General features: G+C 40.2%; 1 protein-coding gene across 2 annotated transcripts in view; it reads left to right on the top strand.

Moving 5' to 3' along the window:
• Positions 1-20,319, top strand: part of ntrk3b (neurotrophic tyrosine kinase, receptor, type 3b) — a 316,929-nt gene that overhangs the window by 269,838 nt on the left and 26,772 nt on the right. For both annotated transcript variants that reach the window (XM_021307316.2, XM_021307312.2), the window contains exons 12-14: positions 780-910; positions 8,467-8,639; positions 12,782-13,025. In XM_021307316.2, the coding sequence (XP_021162991.2) occupies positions 780-910; positions 8,467-8,639; positions 12,782-13,025 (548 nt within the window). The remainder of the gene's footprint in view (positions 1-779; positions 911-8,466; positions 8,640-12,781; positions 13,026-20,319) is intronic.

Here is a 20,319-nt window from a genome sequence, read left to right as displayed (position 1 = left end):
ATGGTTTGAGGATTGATATATATTTTTTTCTAATCCAAATAAGTTCAGAATTACACATAGAGGCTCAAATATAGCCATGTCTTTGTCATAAGACTTTTGTAAAGACTTCTAGCTTGAACCTTTCTACTTTGGATCAGGCACTTCCTTCTTGCTTTGCAGCTTCTTTATACGTGTATTTCACTAGGGGTAGTGACAGTAGTGCCCCAGCATCTTTTAGTTTATGATAGGCTTGGTGGTTGCTTAATGTCTTTACCTGATTGCTTCCTTAAGTGGTAAATAGTTTAGTACCGTTAAGTGAAACTTTGACACAGTTGGGGATTCCCAAAGTATAATGGTCCTAAAACAATCTAAACTGGTTTTGGATTTAACCAGGGGAAAAAAGAACATTAAATTCATAAAAGTGAGAAAAATTAATGGACTGTGCTTAATGGCTGCAAATAACCAGAATTATGTCAAAACTGCTAAAAAGGCGCAAGGTTTCTCTTGCTTGGGGATATTTTACCAATATAGGCCTGTTTGTGTAATAGTGTTCCTTTTCGAAGAGGAAAAAAAATCCCCTATAATCACAAAATTGTAAACTAAATAGTTGTTCTTTGTTTATATTGATTATTTGTTGAAGTTGTTTGTTGTATCATCATTCCTCTTTGAGTAAAAGAAAAAATTAATCCTTTGAATATATTTATTAAAGCTCAAAATTAATATGATGGCAATGTTTCTGATTAGCAATAATAAATGTCTGACCGGCACTGTAATAATGGTTCCTCTTTCTTCTGTTCTAGTTGTACAGCATATAAAGCGGAGAGACATCATCCTGAAGAGGGAGTTGGGTGAAGGGGCATTCGGGAAGGTCTTCTTGGCAGAGTGTTACAACCTCAGCCCCACCAAGGACAAGATGCTGGTGGCCGTCAAGGTACATCTTCACTACTTAGTTGTTACTGTTTGTCTGTGTTTAAGTCAAAAATGTGTCTAATATCACTGTTATAGAGGATAACAGTGTCAACAAGCCAGATACAGAAAAGTTGCATCTTCCAAAATAGAACTTTTCAGGAAATGAAACAACATCCTTGTGTTTCTAAATGTCAATTCAGACGGTTTAGTCAAAGTAAAATGGTCTCTTAAATACTTTTTCTTTCGTATTTATAAATGAAATCACAGACATATTTGATTGGAGTTTGATTAATTTAGAGTTAAGAAAACACTGACTAAAACTAGACACGCAAGGTTTTTGCAAGGACCTGGAGTCTGTTCCCCCTTCTTAAAAAGGCTTAGATGGTAGACATAAAACTACAGTGAAAGTATGAGTCAGCATTGAAGTGGATTTGCAGCGCAAAACGTGTAGAATCATTTTACAAAATCCATGCAGAGAAAGTCTCTTTCACAAAACAGCTCCGTCATAAAGCTGCGAAGAAAAGCCATTTTCCATGTAGCCTCTGGCCATTCATCAATCACCTGTCAAGCTGTCCACGTCCCACAGACATTAGTCTCTTTATGTGAGGACGCATAGAGTGGAACTTAGCTAGGTCAACATGGAGCCTTACGCATGAAATGTGTGTAGGCCTCAACATCTGCCATTCTAATGTGATCAACACATCGGTTTAGAGCTTGTTTTCCATTGTTTCTCCCACTAAGGAGATGACCCCTGTATAAACTCCTGGGATCTCTTCTTTCACACATTGCATGGCGATACCATCAACTGTGCGTTAATGGCCAGAAACGACGAGCATGATGCATCTCACAATGGAAGTCCTAGAGACCATCTGTCATCCGTACAACCACATCACACTCCTGAGCAACAAAGCGGGCAAACACTTCCCTAAGTCTTCTGTTACGGGGCTGCGACTATCTCACTTGGTGGATTAGAATTATAACGGGTGGGTTGACTACAACCCCAAACACAGACTTAGTTCTTTCACAAAACACACATATGGCTCAAACCAAAGGCATCTAAGTCCTTCAAGTGTAAATTGAAAAAGGCTACAGACTTTCCCCTTCAAACTGCGCCTCTTGCAGTGACAGAGTTTACTCACACTTCATCCCTTGTTTGACAGGGTGGATAACTTACACCTGCAAGTTCATGAAGAATTATGTTCACCATGAAGTGAGACAGTAGGTCTTAATGCACTAATGGCAGCACAGCTAATCACGTGGCAGCCACTCAATGCATTTAGACATCCATGTGGGGTAAAGACAACTTGTTAAAGTTCAAACTGAGCATTGGAATGGGTGAAAAAGGATTTAAGTGGCATTGAATGTTGTATGGCATGCCAGGTGGGATTGTCTGACTATCTTAGATACTTCTGATCTACTGGGACTTTCATGTGCAGTTATTTCTCAAGTTTACAGGGAATGGTCATAATAAGAAAAGCAGCCGTCTTTTGGACAGCAACCTATTTTGGTTGGCAGAGATCAGAAAAGACTAGGCAGCCACTCAAGATGATAAAAACAAAAACAAAGGTTAATCAAATAACCGATTGGTACAACTAAGACAAGAAGAACACCATCTCAGAAGACACAGAAGCAGGTGGGCTAGACACCAGATGCCTTCTCCTGCCAACAGGAAACTCTGGGCACAATTCACACAAAACAGGACAATGACTGATAGGAAACGTTGCCCAGTGCGACCCGACTCAATTTCATCTATAACATCCAGATTGTAGGGTGTGAAGTTTATGTTAGCAACATGATACCCTTGTTTTCTTAATGGTTTAAATTGGGATTGGTGCCATCCATCTTCTGATGGCTACCTCCGGCACCATGTCACAAAGCTCAAACCCCCTCACACCGCTTTCTTGGACATGATAATCAGTTCATTGAACTCTAACGACCTCCAAAGTCCCCAAATCTCAATCCAATTGAGCACCTTTTGGTGTGGTTGAAAGGGAGATTAATTTCATGAGTCTTCAGTTGACAAATCTGCAAAAAATGTGTTATATATTATGTTAATATGGACCATAATTTCTGAGGAATGTTTTAAACACCTCGTCAAAACTGTGCCATTAAATATTAAGGCCGTTATAAAAGTAAAAGGGTGTCAAACCTGGTACTAGCAACCCATAATGGATAGAGTGATCTTAATTTTCCTGTAAATATTGGCTATTGTTTTAAGTTGAAACACAGATTAAAGTTGTTTCATAAAATCAAACCTGCTGCATTGTAATGTCTCTGAAAGCCAATGTACAAAGTCAATTTTCACCCGAACATGTTCCTGTCTGTAAAGAAGCAGGAAGAGGAAAAGTCTCTCTGCACACACTTGAAGGTCAACTAAGAGAAAATTCATCGCAGTGCTTTACCTTAATTTATTGTTGGCGTGCACTTTGAAGGGACTGTTTTGGAGAAAAGCCCAGACAGAAAACATTTCCTCAAGAGCGCTGTTTGATTTGGTAATAGAATTTTATGATCATTTCATCTACGCTGCCGTACATCTCAACAACCACAAGCACCGTGCTGAAATAGTAGAGCACATACAAGTAAATGTATTTCCATCCTAAGGTCATTCCATCTGTGATAATGTTAGCAGCAGGCTGGGAAAACAGGACTCAAGGCTGAGGAGATCAGAAGTGGCAACTCGGTGTATTTTCCTGCTGCTGATGAAGTGTCAAGAGTCTTTTTTTTCCTCCAGGAGAGAGACTGCAATAAGGCTTATAGCGGTTATTTATTTCTTTTTTCTCACATTGGAGGCTTTACCTGACATCCCATCAAGAGTTGGCATTTTATGTGCTCTGCACCTCAAAAGCAGGTTCAAGGCACCTCTGTACTTCATCTTATTACCAATCAGATCAGGCTGTTTAGCGTGCAGTTCCTGCAGCTCCATCTTTCCTTCCTGAACTTTACAGCGGTAGTGATTGTTGTCCTCATCACTAAAATATGTACAAGATGTTGAAGAGGGTAAGAAAATGACAGCTGCTAAAGTTTTAAATTATAGAGAAAATGCTTTAGGATGAGGAAACTAGTTTAAGCAGCCTGGAAATGGAAATGTGTGTAATTCAAAGAGAATTTTCTTTGGCTCTGTACACATTAGCACGAATATATTGCATAACTAGAATATGTTGATGCATGAGGGTCTCTTGTGAAAAACTTAGAAGGTGTTTTTGGAGGGACAAACTTTTTTTTTTGTTTGTTCAAATGAACTCAAATGAAGTGCACACGGCTAGCTCTAGCTAAAGTTTAAGGGACTTTAGCTCTAGCTAGCTGAAAGACTATTGCAGCTCAGTGGAAATATAGTATTTATGGTCTCGACAATCATAGCCAGTCATGATGTGCAAACTAAAGCACTGCCAGCCAACAGTTTTATCAAGGAAACTGTGTTTTAAAACTGCAGTCTGTAAGCTACCAGTGGAAAGTTTGATAAGCTACCAACCAAAGGCTAGCTGGTTGAGTATACAGCCTGACTAAATCAGTCATTATCAGCGCGTTACACTTGTGTTAAAACCAGAAGGACGAACTATAATATCCTGTGCAATAGATATCTAAAAACTAAATATAGAATTTTTATCATGTATTTATTGTAGTTCATACATTAAAATGAAATTCCAATAAATATTGGTAATATTAATAATGTGGTAATAATGTCATTGTAACTGAAGTAAACAATCAAGTAAACAATCTGTTCACTGAAGTAAACAATCATAATCATTCTTTCCCTTTCAGTTTTAAATCTAGAGTTGCGATTTTTTTTTTAGAAGTTTTCCAAGTCCCTTCTTGGATAACTGTGCATGCGCAAGACCATCTTACTTGCTCTTCCGCTCTTCAGGGGGATTGTGTGAAAGAAAATCTCCCAAATCTACTCCTATTTCTTTCGACTGTGGCCTTCCTCTTCTTCTCATAAACTTGAACGCGGTTTGCTTCTTGCGTCTCTCCCATGTTCAAAGTATACAGTGAAAGCAGCAGAGCTATAGTGAATGGCTAACACCGAAGCTAACCGCTAACCTAGCCGCTAAGCAAATTGGATACATAAACACTAGAAGTGCGCATGTGCAGCCAGCAAGCAGACACTAACAAGGAACGTGCACGCATTCTGGGGTTATGTGAGCGCATCAAAATGAATCGAGGGACAACCAATACATAATGTGATGCCCGGAACTTGAGGGACAGAGGAGAGTGAGGACGGAACAAAACTCTGCCCTTCAGTGCAAAGAGCAGACATTGGTTAGAGTTTTTACAGGCCTGCAGCTCCCACAGAGATAATTCTTTTTTTTAAAGGACCATTTTACCCAGTATAACAAAAAGTGTTTCTGAAAAGGATATTAACTATAGCTTTAAATAAAAGCATTGGGATCATGGTCTACACTTTTTGTTTTTAATCTTTAGTGCAAAAACACTGAAAGCTTATAAAGTCCTTACACTTGCTATTTCTGCATATGAAGTACTTTTAGTCTGGGAACAAAAGGACTAATTAAACTTGTCAATCCCCAAACCCACTTACTTATAAATGCATTAATGTTTAATCATTTATATTCTTTAAATGTTTGGGCTCAGTGCAAGGAATTTGACCATACCTACCAAACTCAGTCTAAGCATCAATAACTGTAATTTTAAAATTCCTCCCAACCTTTATGGTATAAAATTGAATAGCTAAGGTAAAAAGATCCTACAATTATTATCTTTATCTGATTTACTTGCAAGGAGTCCACATATGTGTACACCTAAAAATGACAAAGGATAACCTGTATCATTGATTCATTGATATCACTCAATAGTTTTGAGTGATATCAATAAAATAAAAGAGAGTATAAGGTTGAAGTCATAACATCAATGCAAAGTGACAGCTTCCAAAATATGTCTCGAGCTTCCTTCGGACCTATAAGGAACCCTGCAAATACGAAATTATGTTATTTATTGGTTTCAAACATAACTGCTCTGAATCAGCAGCAAAACACCGCCTGTTTTATTATGTGCAGCTCGTTATAGCGTGAAACAACTTGAGCAGTGCAGCAAATTTCAATCACACTGAGGGAAAGGATAGCATTTAAGTTCCGTGTTTGCAAGCAGTCGGTGAAATGTGTGCTTTGCGTGCTATTATGGCTCGGATAAGTGTTAAAAAATAAATGCATGTATTTTTAAGCTTCCTGTGATGACAACGCACCATGTTCTTCAATGGAGTACTGCAGATCCCTGGCTCGTTTTAACCTATGCCTACCAGAGTACTGCAGGTCAAAGCCTGCCACAAATAGCAACAAAAAAGCTAGACATAAAGAAGTAGAAGGAGTAATGTTTGTCCAGGTCTGTGGCAGCCTGGAAGCAGTATGTCACTAAACTGTAAAACAAAATTACATTTAGCGTTTAGTCATTCACTCAGATTGCAGAATATAAAGTAGCTGTTGGACTTTACTATAGCTGAATACTGGCTAAAATGTAAGGCACTTAAGACTTGTCAACCTGGCAGCACTAACACTATATGAGCACAGCATATTTACCATTTAATTTACATTTCACTGCTGAGCACATAAAATTACCAACAACAGTAAACAGCTGCTGTTCAAAAGGACTAAAGGTGCAGTTTTCCTCCGCCTACATAACGGCAACACTGATTCTGTCACAATATAACTGAACTGCCTTATATATATATATATATATATATATATATACATATATATATATATATATATATATATATATATATATATATATATATATATATATATATATATATATATATATGTATGTATAATATATATATATATATATGTGTATGTATATAATATATATGTATATAATATATAATAGGTTAATATCCAAACAAAAACTTAAACAATCTTTTTAATTTTTTTTATTTGCTTGTTTTGATTAGGGTTAGGATTTTTCCATACCGGTTCCTGATAAAAAAAGCTGATGTTTTGGAAATTTTCCTGATGTGGAAACAAAGTACATATGACTATTAAAGGACAGGTTTTCTTCTTTTAAAGTCAGAACAGGCTTTAATACGATGCAACCATATCTGTGAAGACCAACACAAACTGACTTCTTATGCTCCAGCTCAAATAAGGCTTGACAGTGACGATTGGACGACTGGGTCAGAGCATCCCTCAGCCAGCAGAACTGGTTTCCATGTTTCCAGTCTGCAGTGGTCAGTATCTTTTAAAAAGGAGTCCAAGAGAGGAACAGTGCTGAACCAGCAGCAGGGGCATGGGCAGCCAAGACCTATTATGGCATGTAGGGAGAAGTAGCAGGAATGTGATCCACTCCAATATGAACTGAAGAAAGTAATGCTAGTTCCAGTGGAAACTTGGCCAAATACAGAGGGCATCAATGGTTGTTGTATATTGAGCTGCATAGACACAGATTGGCCATGGTTCACATACTAATCCCTATCTAAAGCAAAAAGAACTAATAATGGGCAAATGAGCACCATAACTGGACAATGGAGCAATGACAGAAAATAGCCTCGTTTGATAAGCCATGTATTGCTCCACATCAGACCAAAAGGCAGGTGTATATGTATTGCTTACATGGGGAACACAGTACCAGGTTGAAATCTAGGAAGAAGCACGGCTAGTACAGGCAGTGTGATGGCTTAGTTAATTTTCTGCTGACAAAAAATCCAAAGTAATGTCATTGCACGCTTGTGGATGTCACTTCAAATCAAGGCAAACCTAAGCATTGTTGCAGACTGTACTATACTACATTTCAAGGGAATGATATACCCTGAAGAGCATCTGCATTGTTAGCAGTGTAGTGCTTCATAACAGTCGTTGGACAATTATTCAGGAATGGTTTGAAGAGTGTAACAAGAAGAAGCCTGAGATGTTTCCTTGTTCCCCATAGTCCCCAGATATTTATCCAATCAAGCTTCTCTGACATGTGTCAGTGAAACACGTCCAACCAATCAAGGCCATATATCAAAACTTCCTGAGCTTAAAGGGTCTGTTGCTAACATCCTTGGTGCCTGATACCATGAGACACCTTTAGAAGACCATACCTCAATGGGTCAGAGCTGCTTTGGCTGCAAAAACAGAACTACACTACTGGGCAGGCGGTCGTAATGTTAAGCCTCTTCAATGTATTTTTCTGTGTTAAAAATGAAGACACTCAGATAATAGTGCCTAGTGTTTGGTCCTCTGTGTAATTTTTAGTTATCTTTTTTGTTATGTACAGCACATTGGAAACTTTTTCTGTTGTTAAATGTGCTATATAAATAAAGTGGATTGGATTGGATACTTTAAAACATTGGGAGCATTAGATCCGTTTGATTTTTGCCGTAGTTTAGCATACTAAAGAGTACCTGAAATACTAAGTCCTCTAGTCATGTGAAGTAATGATATTTAAATGAAACTAACTAAATGATCCTCTGTTGTTTTGTACCGTTTTAACCTAAACAAGGTTCTGTCTGATCTATTTAGAATAAGACAAAGCTGTCAGTACACCCTCATCAAACAAGACACTCAAAATGTTTCAGGGAAACAGGTTTTGTTTTCCCTAAGGACCGATAAAACCAGTCATTCATTAAAATGATTTCATTTCCCCCTTTAGACCCTGAAAGATCCCAACCTGTCAGCCAGGAAGGACTTCCAGCGGGAAGCTGAGCTGCTGACCAACCTGCAGCATGACCACATTGTTAAATTCTACGGCGTGTGTGTAGATGGAGACCCGCTCATCATGGTGTTTGAATACATGAAGCATGGAGACCTGAACAAATTCCTAAGGTTAGTGTTTCACTAAATGTGCATGAAAATACAGGTGGTCCTTGTCATTAGTGAAGCCGGGATGACTATTCCTGTGTTCTCGTAACAGACACGGTCTTCCCGCTATCACATTCTCCATGTGTGAATTTATCTAAATACACAAATCTTGCCATGGTGGTGGTAAGATTTTGCTGTGAAAATATTTCTCTTCAGCAGGATAAGAAAACTGCTCAAAGTCGATGGGAGCATGGCTGGAGAAAAATACATGACAATCTTGGAAGAAAATATTTCAGAGGCTGTAAAAGGACTCAAGGCGGGGGCATAGGTTCGCCTTCCAGCAGGAGGATTACACAAAGCATACAATCAGAACTACAGAGGAATGGTTTAGAAGAAAGCATGTTTATAGGTTAGAAGGGCTTAGTTAAAGTCCAGATCCAAATTGAAGTGGGAAGTTGTGGCAAGAGAAGTGCGTTACACAGACCCTCTACAACTAATCAGACTGGGCTTGAGCTTTTCCACCAGCAACAATGGGCATAGAGGTAATGGAGCCATGGTGGGGACATTATCCTTCAGCAAAGTCAGTGATGCTTGTCAGAGTTGATGGAAATATAGATGGACCAAATACAAGGGAACGATTGTGAATGAACCTGTTATAGACATGCAGATGTGCATAGTTGCTGGAAACATGGTAAAAACCTGCAGCTGTTATTGCAGCAAAAGTTGGATGTAAAAAGTATTGACTCATGAGGGCTGAATAAAACACACAGCAAACCGTCCAGGTTTCAAAAATCGTACAAAACCATTTAGCCTTTCCACTTCCCAATTCGGTGCACTTTTGTTGGTCACATAAAATCACAGTAAACTACTTGGAGTTTGCGCTTGTAATGTGACAAAATGTCAAAAAGTTCAAGACACGTGAGTTCTTTACAAGGCTCTTTGTTACAAATTGTAGCACTTGAACACTGTTTGAAGTTGAACAGAAATCAATTGACCAGAAATCAAAAAAAAAAAAAAAAAAAAAAAAAGTGGAAGTCCCACTTGTGCTAAAAGTTCCAGCCCCCTCACAGCTGTCTGAGTCTGTCCATAAACATACGCGCCGCCGTGCTTTTGTTCCATATTTGTCAGGCGGCACTGAAGGAAACGACCTCCGATAAGCCCCAACAAAAGCGACATGACGCTGCTACAGCGAGCGCTTTGGTAATGGGAGGCTTGACTGGAGCTGATGTCAGTGCGCTCGAGAGGAGTGAGAGATAGAAGCGTGCTATTTCAAGTGCGATGACAGCGGCTGCAGCTGTGTGTGTGTGTGTGTGTGTGTGTGTGTGGTCTTTCTTGTTTTTAAATCTTGAGCAGTGGATGAAAAGATGACATGTTATGATTGAGTGTGAGAGCGAACGCCCGTGTGCGCGCTTGGACTCAAAAGTGCGTGAAGATTTTCAGTCGGGAAATCATTCCTGAAATGAAAGGCAGTGTCGTGAGTGATGAAATTCTTTCATGCAAGGTGCAAGACGGCGTTGATTCTTCATCTGCCGGCCCTTTTGGTCGCATTTAAAAGATGTGATGTGCACTAAATCGGTGGGAGTGAATCAGATCAGATGTTTGGGTCTGACTCGTGTATAGAGGGCAGCCTGCGTCTAATCAGACACCACCGCACATGGAGGAAGAGGGGGCGGAAGACGACAGACAAAAGAGTCATGCCATAACTCCCGTCTAATTCTCCTTATCCATCACACACCTAAAGCAAAAAATAAAAACACAGAATGACACTAAAATTCCAAAATGGAGATTGAAAGCCGTGCTGACAGAGCGGAAGAGCATCAGCCGTTCCCGAGCGCCGCCCGCTCGGTAATCACACTGACAGCAAGGTGATGGGAACAGCAGGGACACTTCACAGGAAATGACTTCTTCACTGTCACCCACAGACCTGCACTCAGGCTGTTCTGGTAAACGCGCAGTAGCTGGATGAAATTCCACAGCCTCGCTTTGAGTTCCTGACATGTTTGGAAAAAGTCAAAGTCTTGCCTCGGAGCTCGAATTACAGCCACCAAATTAATCAGAACGGTGCAGGCACAGAACAGTTTATCAGTGCAATTAAAAGAGCCCGAGCGCTTGCAGGTTCCAGCTAATTTGTTAATATTTCTCCCATTTTTTCTCTTTCTTATGCTAATTCTTCTGAAAATAGGGGAATAGGACATGAATGCGTTCTGGATAAGACTTCATTAATGTGGCTTTGGGTTACCGTGTCAAAGGGCGCTCTGTGAAGCTGAGCACACTCTTAGGTGTGTGCGTCCAGTTACAAACAGCAGCTCTGACACGTCTTTCATCGACGATGAAATGCACACTAGCTTTGCAGTTCATGTAGGGTTGTTGCAGCACTTCCTAGAATGGTGGTAATTGATATCCTTTATGTTGATAAAGTGGCTTTACAAATGTATTCACTCCCAACGATCTTCACTATATCCTGTGACCGTGTAGCCACAAATTCCAGTGTCTGTTAGGTGATCAACAGAGATGAAATGGTTCATTATTTCCCCCAATTTATTACAAATGGAAAGGTGAAATGTGTTTGGTCTCCGTTATCTTGATACTCCTAAATGCATTTTCCATACTCAGATTTTACATGTATGTAATGCACTTGAAATACAGCCTGTGATGGTTCTTGCACACAGGTGGGGTCCTCAACATGTTTCTTGTTCTGCACCAAGCCCTGCCACTGCACGCAAATCCAAACAGACTCTTCTATTGGCAGGTTTAGCCAGTGCACATGATGCTGTTTATATGCTCATTTGATTCTTAGCTGCTCCTATCTAAAAAAAAAAGCTCTCAACATTTTCTTTTAGCATTTTCACAAATGGGGAAAAAAAGTGTGTAAAATCTCACACCGTGTTGTAAAGAATCTCTGTTCACTGTAGAATAATCCAGTTCAGGTTTAATCAGTCAAATGTTTTTGATTTTCCACTTTCTTCAACATCCTCTCCTGTTTTACCTGAAATAATATGTTTTCTACACTGTGCCCAACAAAGGGATGGGGTGGCCATTTCCTAAAGAATGACCATAGAAAAACGTAACAGAAAACTTGACCAGGCCGCTACTGATGCATGACTTCCTTTGTCTGAGAGCTTGAGGGCTTGAGGGAGAGTGAAAAGTCCATCCAAATGGCCAGATATGCTATTTCCCTAGAAATATCACCTGCATCATATTACACCTAAGCAGTCCTCTGCAGTTGTTATATAGCACACATTAACCTTGCCATGCTGATATGATTTCGACGTATGTCCCAACTTTAATGAAGACCAGGGAAGAATAAAGTTCTGGAAAATTTTAAAACCAGAGAGTATAACGCAAAATTGCAATCTTTTTTACATCTCGGTGAGTTCTATTCAATCCATTATCAGAGAATGCAAACCTACCAAGATGTGGCCATCCAACAAATCTGAAAGGCCCAGCAGTGAGATCACTAAACACACAAGTAGTCAAGAGGCCCATGTAACCTCTGAAGGAGCTGCATAGATCCACAGCTTAGATGGGGAAAAGCAGTGAAGAGATAAACCAACTATGTTTTGTGGACTCCGCAAATTTGGTCATAATGGAAGAGTGGCAAGAAGAAAGCTGTTGTTGAAAGAAAGCCATAAGAGATCCCATTTGCAGTTTGCCACAAGCCCGAAGAAGATGCTACAACATCTGGAAGAAGGTCCTCTGCTCGGATGAGGCCAAAGGGAAACTTTTTTCCTACCTTAGAAAACACTATGTGGGGAGGAAAACTAACAATGCCCTAGCACTCTGACCCTGAAAACATCCCCAGCATCATGCTGTGGGGATTATTTTCATCAGCAGAGACACAGAAGCCGGTTAGAGTTAGTGGGAAGATGGATGGAGCAAACTGAAAGACAATCCTGGAGAAAAACCTGTCAGAGCCATGCCACACTAGAGGCAGACGCTGGAAGATTAACAGCGTGCGATTGCAGTGAAAGGTGGTTGTACAAAAAAGGGACTCATTGGGACTCAACAAAAGCCCACCGGATCTTTCAGATTATTTTTTACGTTCAAAACGTCAATTATTTCTACTTTGCAACTACATGCTACTTTCTGTTGCTCTGTTAACATGCTTAAATGTGCAAACGTTTAAGCTGTATAAAAAGCAAGCTGAACTGTTCTTCCTAACTCAGAGCCCACGGCCCTGATGCCATGATCCTGGTCGACGGCCAGCCGCTGCAGTCCAACGGAGAGCTGGGCCTTTCCCAGATGCTGCACATCGCTACCCAGATCGCCTCAGGCATGGTCTACCTGGCCTCCCAGCACTTTGTGCACAGAGATCTGGCCACTCGCAACTGTCTGGTTGGAAACGGCCTCCTGGTCAAGATTGGAGACTTCGGCATGTCCAGGGATATCTACAGCAGCGACTACTACAGGGTAAGCCTCCGATGTTTTTATTATTTGCTGACATTAAAACAACCCTTTGTTTTTAAAGTACCTCAGCGACTGAGAGGGAAACCATTTGTGCTTTTCCAATGCGTCTAACGAGACACCAAATCCAGTGTCCTTCAGCTGACAACATGCCATACATTTTAATATGAGGCTACGCTAAACTCATAAACTAAATTTAGTTTACAGTACTCTCGGTCCCTAATTAGACTGAAAACAACTCTAAATCAGGTCTCTGGGGCCCACAACTAAAAAGCTAATTCTAATTGGTGCTAGCCGTTGCCCTCCTGTGTTGTGTTGTTTATATGTTTATCCTTTTATTTTTTTCCTCTTCTAAGAAGAGTTAGCAGTTCTCCCATCACCAGTGCAGCCTCTGGCCCTCACACCACACCTCTTGCATCCAGGGTGGAGGATGGAGCGCTTTAGCAGCGTGCTAGGAGACAAGCCTTCTGAGCCTGCAGCCTGATGCTTAGAGGCTTGTTTATATCGCTTGTGAATCCTGTCTCCTCTACTGTTTAACACGATTAGCAACAATGAATGCCTCCAACCAGGCGGTAAATGCTAAGCTGATTTTTTTCTCTCTTATTTTTTTTTTTTTTTTTTGCATTTTTGCTGAGCAGATGATGGCTGCTGCAGATCTGCCTGCTTCAAATAGCTTGGTTTTGTAAAATGACTTTAGGTGCGCCTGATAGGTTTTCCCAGCGTGACAGCTGGGCCGGTTTGGACGCTGCTTGGAGCATTGCCAGCCCTTATAGAGCACTTGCCTGGTATGAGAGAGCAGCCGTGCACCCATAAAATCATTTCTTAGGAAATCTAAAGGGTGATGGTTTATGTGTCTGGCTCGTAGCTTATCCATGCATGTCAGCTGTGTGATCTCTATATTACTTTGAAAAAAAAAACTTTTCAAATTTTGCTTTAGTTTTGACATTTTTGTTCCAGCAGGATGTGTGTTATGCTTAATACAGATTGGGAATTTAAAGAGTATTTGGTTTCTTGTTTGAAGGGGCAGCAGAACTTCTGTCTGCCTGGTTCTGCACAGGGAGGCAGATCATCGTTTTTCAGTGATGTTTACTCAGACCAAAACATAAACACATAGATTTCGGTTTCTGAAACTTGTTTGTGTGCTCACTGTGACTTAAGCCTAATGACATATTTATTTGCCAACATTACCTTCTGTCATGGTAATGTTGAAAACACCGAATCAAATTTATGAGGGAGGATAATTGTTTGTCTGCAGCTTCCTTCAGGTCAGTTTTAATGCAAACCTTAGCCAATTGTATGACATTAGTTATTTTTTGTGGCTATTGTGCCAGTTTTTCAGATGAAAAGAAAATTACATACATTGTTTTAAACTTTCCTCTTTTAATTTAAACTTATGACTGAAATTAGCCTTGCACTATCTGCCTATTTTAACATCGTAAAAGTGAATGTTAATCTTCGTATAGAACAGATTTGTTCTGCCTTTTCCAGAGGCAGCTAACACTAGAACCAAGAAATGGGTTTATTGTAACGAGCTAATCGTGAACTAACTGCAAGTTATCCATTAACTAATGAGGTAAAACTTAATAATGTCCAAAAATATATAGATGTTTTAAATAAGGAACTGATGAACAAATACCTTCCTAACCATTTACTTAAAATAAACTTTTAAAAATGTTTTTAAACACAACCTCATTTTTGAAAACATTTTCCTATTACAAAGGCCAGAAAATGTACTTGAACATTTAATTTTTTGCTAATGACCAGTTGCACACTTTTTAACCCCTCAGGGAGTGTCTAGTCTGATACAATCATGCAATTGCACTGTAATTTACATGGTCTGTAAAATGACTGCTAACTGTCTTTTCCTACTCTTCTCATCTTATCAGATACTAAGGACTATTTGCATGCTTTTAGTCTCTCAGGAGGTGTTGCCAGTGCATTCACCTATCTGAACTTTATGTCTTTATTTGTGTCTGCGTGTTATGTGTGCATCCTGAGCCGCTGTCTTGCTAACATTTCATTATGTTTTCATTATAAGACTCTTGATTCCTGAAAATGTGCTTTATTAATAGGTACATTTATGAACTCATTTTGAACAAATTAAGTAATGATAAACTTGGGAACAGTTTTTAGACTTAGCCTCATCATTAGTTCAGGCTAATTAGGTTACACTTCCTAATAAGGGTTACAAAATATGCATTTTTCATTAAGAAATCATTCTGAACTGATCATGAACCTTTTGTTAATTAGTTAGGGTTAACTAAGTTAGGGACTGAAAACGTTTGAGCTGAGATCCCTAACATTATGGAGCGTTCCCTCAAAGATGTAAAGTTATTTTAGTAGGAAAACAATGTCTAACCATTGGCTAAACATTTTCTAATGATGAGGATTTGAAAACGAGTGAACAGAAACCTAATGATTAATGGATAAGTTAGATAAGCAGTCAGTAATTATGATGAGATCGACCTTAGTTCCTTATTACCAAAGCACATTTTATGAAGCTTATCAGGAAATTATTCTAATGTCTGAGACGATCTTTAAAGCTTTCCCCTCTGCTAAAGAAAGTGGAGAGTCTTAGTGATTACCAGTGTGACTGTAGACATATCTTCTCGATCAGTCAGACCTCTTCGACAAAAAAAAGAAGAAAAAAAACTAAATGTGTTTCCCTGTTTTTTGGCAGCTTATCTAATTGTGTCAGTCACAACCGAGTTAGCAAGCAGATACCGCTCACTTGGAAGACTGGATGAGCCGGCTGCTCCTATCTCACCAATTACAAGCACAATATACTGTACATAAAAGCAAATAAACGGGGAGGTTTTATCAAACCCACCAGAGCAAAAGAGAAGAGCTACAAGGCGCTTATTTTTTATTGGAATTTCTGAAAATAGTAAATTAATTAGGGAGTGCTGAATTTTGTTGGTATAATGTAAAAGCTCTGGTTTACGTTCCCATATTGTAGTCCTCATGCTGGATTTATTCAGACGCAGGACGGCAGCGAGGGATCACACCCTTGACTCCCGGGACTACTGCTGATAGTTCAAGCTGTCTGTGCGATGGGGGGAGGTGAAAAGGTTATGGTCCTCCTCATATGCTCCTTGCTGACAGATGAAACGAAACAGCAGGATACTTGATGTGTAGCTGGACTCTGACCAGGATAACGGTGGTGGTGGTGGTGGAGGAGGGGGGGTGGCTGTGAATCAGTATTCAGAATTTCAGCTTGAATTCATTAAAACAGGGTCAAGTGGCGCAAAAACAAAAACAGTTCATGCAGAGTTCAGTTTTCTTTTTTTCCCCACATTTTTGTCTGTTCTTGTTTATTCAGACTGCAGCTAAGCTTTTCCGGTTTTAAGGCCTACCCAGGGGCATTTATCTTGCAAACTGTGGAGCGTTATCCAAAGTTTCAGTCATGAAGCTTCCTCTTTATTCTTAGAAAATAAATCTGACAGAGGTTCTGTGCCAAGAACTGTTGAAAAAACCCATATAACTGCAGTACAGAAGAAAGGCAAGAGAACTGCGACGCTACCACCACAGGTACCATCGTTTCCAGCCAAATCTTGTCAGGTTTGTTTATCGATGAACTCAGAGCACACACACACAGGACAAAAGTTTGAGAGGTTTATTGTAAGGTGAATGATTGATGGATGAAGTAACCAGAGGTGCAGGAATACAGGGGCTCAGGGGTGCAGGTGAAGGCAGGAGCTGACGGCTTGGAGAGAGAGTTCAGCTAAGCTGGAAGGCTTGGCACTGAACCAAGTCTTCTCAGAGTGGCTAGTCAGGTTAGCAGAACTTGAGAGACACCAGGGCACAGAACTGAGGTTCTCCAGGGCGGCTAGTCAGGTTAGCAGAACTTGAGAGACACCAGGGCACAGAGCTGAGCTTCTCCAGGGCGGCTAGTCAGGTTAGCAGAACTCTGGAGACACCAGGACACAGAGCAGAACCTCTCCAGGAGCAAACAGTGAACAAATAGTCTTTAGAGTGACTGGCAGGACTAACCTTTACAACAGGAGCAAACAAAGCTTCCAAGGCAAAACGGGAACTGGCATGGAGAGGTGTAGAATGATGATACTGAAGACGGACCAGCACTAAAGTGAGGCAGAGGGAGGTTTAAATAGGAAGACTAACAGGTGACATGCATCTGACTGAATAATTACTAACAGGTGTGACTGACTGCAAGGAGAGTGAAGTGAAGGCTGGGTGGAAGGGAAGGCTGAAGTGAGGGGAAGGAGAAACTAAAAACAATAAATAAAGTTAACCCCTAACTAAAACTAAAACAAGGTGGAAAAACCGAAAACCAATGGCAACAAAAGCCGAATCAAAACTAAACCATGACAAATCTGAGCAGAACACCTTTTTTCAGATGTTTGCAAGTTGTCGTACAAGAGTTGTGGCAGAATGCAAACTGGACCTTCTATGGCTTTATGTCAACAAGGACTTTCTTCTGACTGCTTTTCCTTATAGGTCAGATTTCTGTGGTGCACAACCAATCAGAATTGTCCTGTCAACAGATTCTGACATTTTGGAACAGATGTATTATTTATGTAAATAAATAATTTTCGTTAGATCATTTTAATTTTAATTCCAGATGGTTTCATATGTGTGGCTTTCTTCGAGGTAAAGCTGTTGACAGCATCGCCACCCATGCCATACTCGGAGCCGAGAGACCAGGTGCTCTAAACTGTGTTGGACACATTGTCTTTCCTGTGTTGAGTAACTATAAATAGCAGCATCCTGCCAGGGCTACAACTATCCCATGGCTGGCTAGTCGTATGGAAGCTTATTGCTCTGTGGGACACCAGGAAGCACTTTGCAGCTAGACTCTAGCTGCTAGAGGGAGCAACTTCAAGATAGAGATGAATATTGTCCCGAATCCCACCTATCTGTGGCATCCTTCTGCTCCACCTGCACTCTGTTGTTCAAAAAGAGACAGCTGCAGATCTCACACAGACAGGCAGTATCTTTGCTGGGGGCCCTATACCTTTTTTTTCCCTTCCTCTCTAAACATTGGAAAAAGTTTTCCTGAGTTCTCAAGTATACAAGTTTTTGTACCTATAAATGTTCCTGAAAGCTCTCAAAGGGCCTGTGTATTAAAGACAGTTCTTATTTGTGTGGATTTTTTTTTAGCACAATAAAGACACACAGCATTTCTGTCAACACAGAGCTCTCAGATGCCACTATTAAAGCTATTATATACCTGAAGTGTAATGACAAGGTGTCCTTTTTATTGCAAATCCTCTTTCATGCTGAGCCATGCTACCGGTACAATATTCAGTATGGTAAGTTTGACAGCTAATTTTCTTCTGTCATTTTTATTAAAATACCTATTTAAATTTCTGCAGTCTCCATTGGTTGGCTCGAATGAGACGTCCAGGACAGCTGCTCCCTGATTTGTTACAATAATGAAGCGTATTTCTGTAATTTGTGTCAAATTTCGATCCCTGCAGTCTGACAGAAAGTTCAGGTACCTCCATCAGGTAATTTGATTTTGCAAAGTCATGCTCATTTTACAGATTTCACTGAGACCAGACTGAAATGAAACGATGCTCAAAGTATTATCAAAAATAGGTTATGGCACCAGGTGGGATGGAAACTCCAGGAGTTTAAATGAGGACCTTATGTTTGCCTGAGCCTTTGCTGTCACTGTGCCTGCCTGCATATTTCTTAAAACCTTTAAAGACACAGTCTCTTTGTCTGAAAAAGAGAGAAATAGTTAGGAAAACAAGCATAAATCAGATGTTAATATTATTACCACAAATGTCAGCGTATTCCATTGCAATTTTATGTGACAGGCTAATAAAAAAGAACAAGTTGCTTTTAAAGGGAAAAAGCAATACATGGTTTTCAAACTTTTTTAAAATAAAGCTGAAAAGCATAGAAAAAATTACATTAAATTACAATTACATTACAAATACTGTGCAGGTGCAATTACACCTGCACAGTATTTGCATATCTAGAAACAAACATTTTCCCCATTCTTCTTTGCAAAATAGCTCCAGCTCAATCAGCATCAGTGCCAGGGGCGTAGCTATGGGTGGGCCTGGCTGGGCCTAGGCCCACCCACTTTGTATCAGGGCCGTTGTATCATCCTCAAGTATGGGGGAAATAATGTCTGGTCAGGATGGAGGTTGAGAAGACAAACCTGTCGCTGTGAAAGGTGACGACAAAGGTTATGAAATGTAACATTCATTATGTACAGAGCAGGAGCAGATCAGAGGAAAACTCAGCAGCTGGATCATGCGTAAAGACGCAGCGTAACAACAAACCATATTTTCCTCTTTTTAACCGTTAACAATAATATTGTGTTTAATAAAAGAAAAGAAAAAAGCAGAAGTTTTCCATTCCTTAAACAAAAACGGTTTTGTTTCTCCTGGTCGTCTGGATTGATGAAGCGATGGTGGCCGTCATTTACTGACGTTGCGTCCAGAAACGGAAATAATGACTAACAGGCTGCAGCAGTTTAAATGATCCAGAAGCTACTCCGCCGTGTTTGTGGCTCTAAATCATCTAACAGGAGATGATGGTCCTGATCATTTTTTCCGCTGTCAATTCAAGGATGTTCCCTTGAACAGAGAAGGTCTTTTCTCCTTCTCCTCAGCCTGCATCTTCTCATAGTGAACTTAAAAACGTGCAACTTACCAATAAACTCACTTTCAACTATAATTATTTGGCCCAACCATTTTTTATTAGGCCTGGTTGAAATGCAATTTCTGGCTACGCCAATGATCAGTGGACATCAGTTTTCTAGTCTTGCTGCCAAATCAGAGGTCAGAACGTAGGGTCTGCCATACTGAGACATAAATTTGGTTTAAAATATGAACTGAACTGTAGCTCTGGCTGTAGGTTATGTGTTATTGTCCCGCTGGAAGGCAAACTCAACTTGGTTTCTGGCAAACTGTGGACAGAAATTCTTGAGTGCTTCTTTTAACACCAGCTTCCTTGAGTCTACGCCTCCATAACGAACAGACTTGAGTAGAGGATTGGCTCATAGTTGCCCTGTCAACAGATTTTCTCCAGACTTGTACAGCTCTGCTGAAGGCCTTTCCGAAACCTCTCCTTTCCTCACCTGTCAGTTGGGTGCAATCCTGATGTTTGCCATCATTTCATACTCATTTTATTTCAGGATGATGGACTGAAAAGTGCTCATTGCCATGTTTAAATCTTCGAATATTGTTTTTTGACCCAACGCTGCTTTAAACCTCTCCCCAACCTTCTCCCTGACCCGTCTGCTGTGTTCCTTGGTCTTCATGATGCTGCTTATTCTGGGGATTTTTCATAACCTCCTCCTCAGCTGTGTTCTCCATGT

The sequence above is a fragment of the Fundulus heteroclitus genome, chromosome 4, assembly GCF_011125445.2.
Source record: "Fundulus heteroclitus isolate FHET01 chromosome 4, MU-UCD_Fhet_4.1, whole genome shotgun sequence".
NCBI lineage: Eukaryota > Metazoa > Chordata > Actinopteri > Cyprinodontiformes > Fundulidae > Fundulus > Fundulus heteroclitus.
The sequence above is the reverse complement of the archived record's forward strand: the minus strand, read 5'-3'. Positions and strand labels throughout refer to the sequence as shown.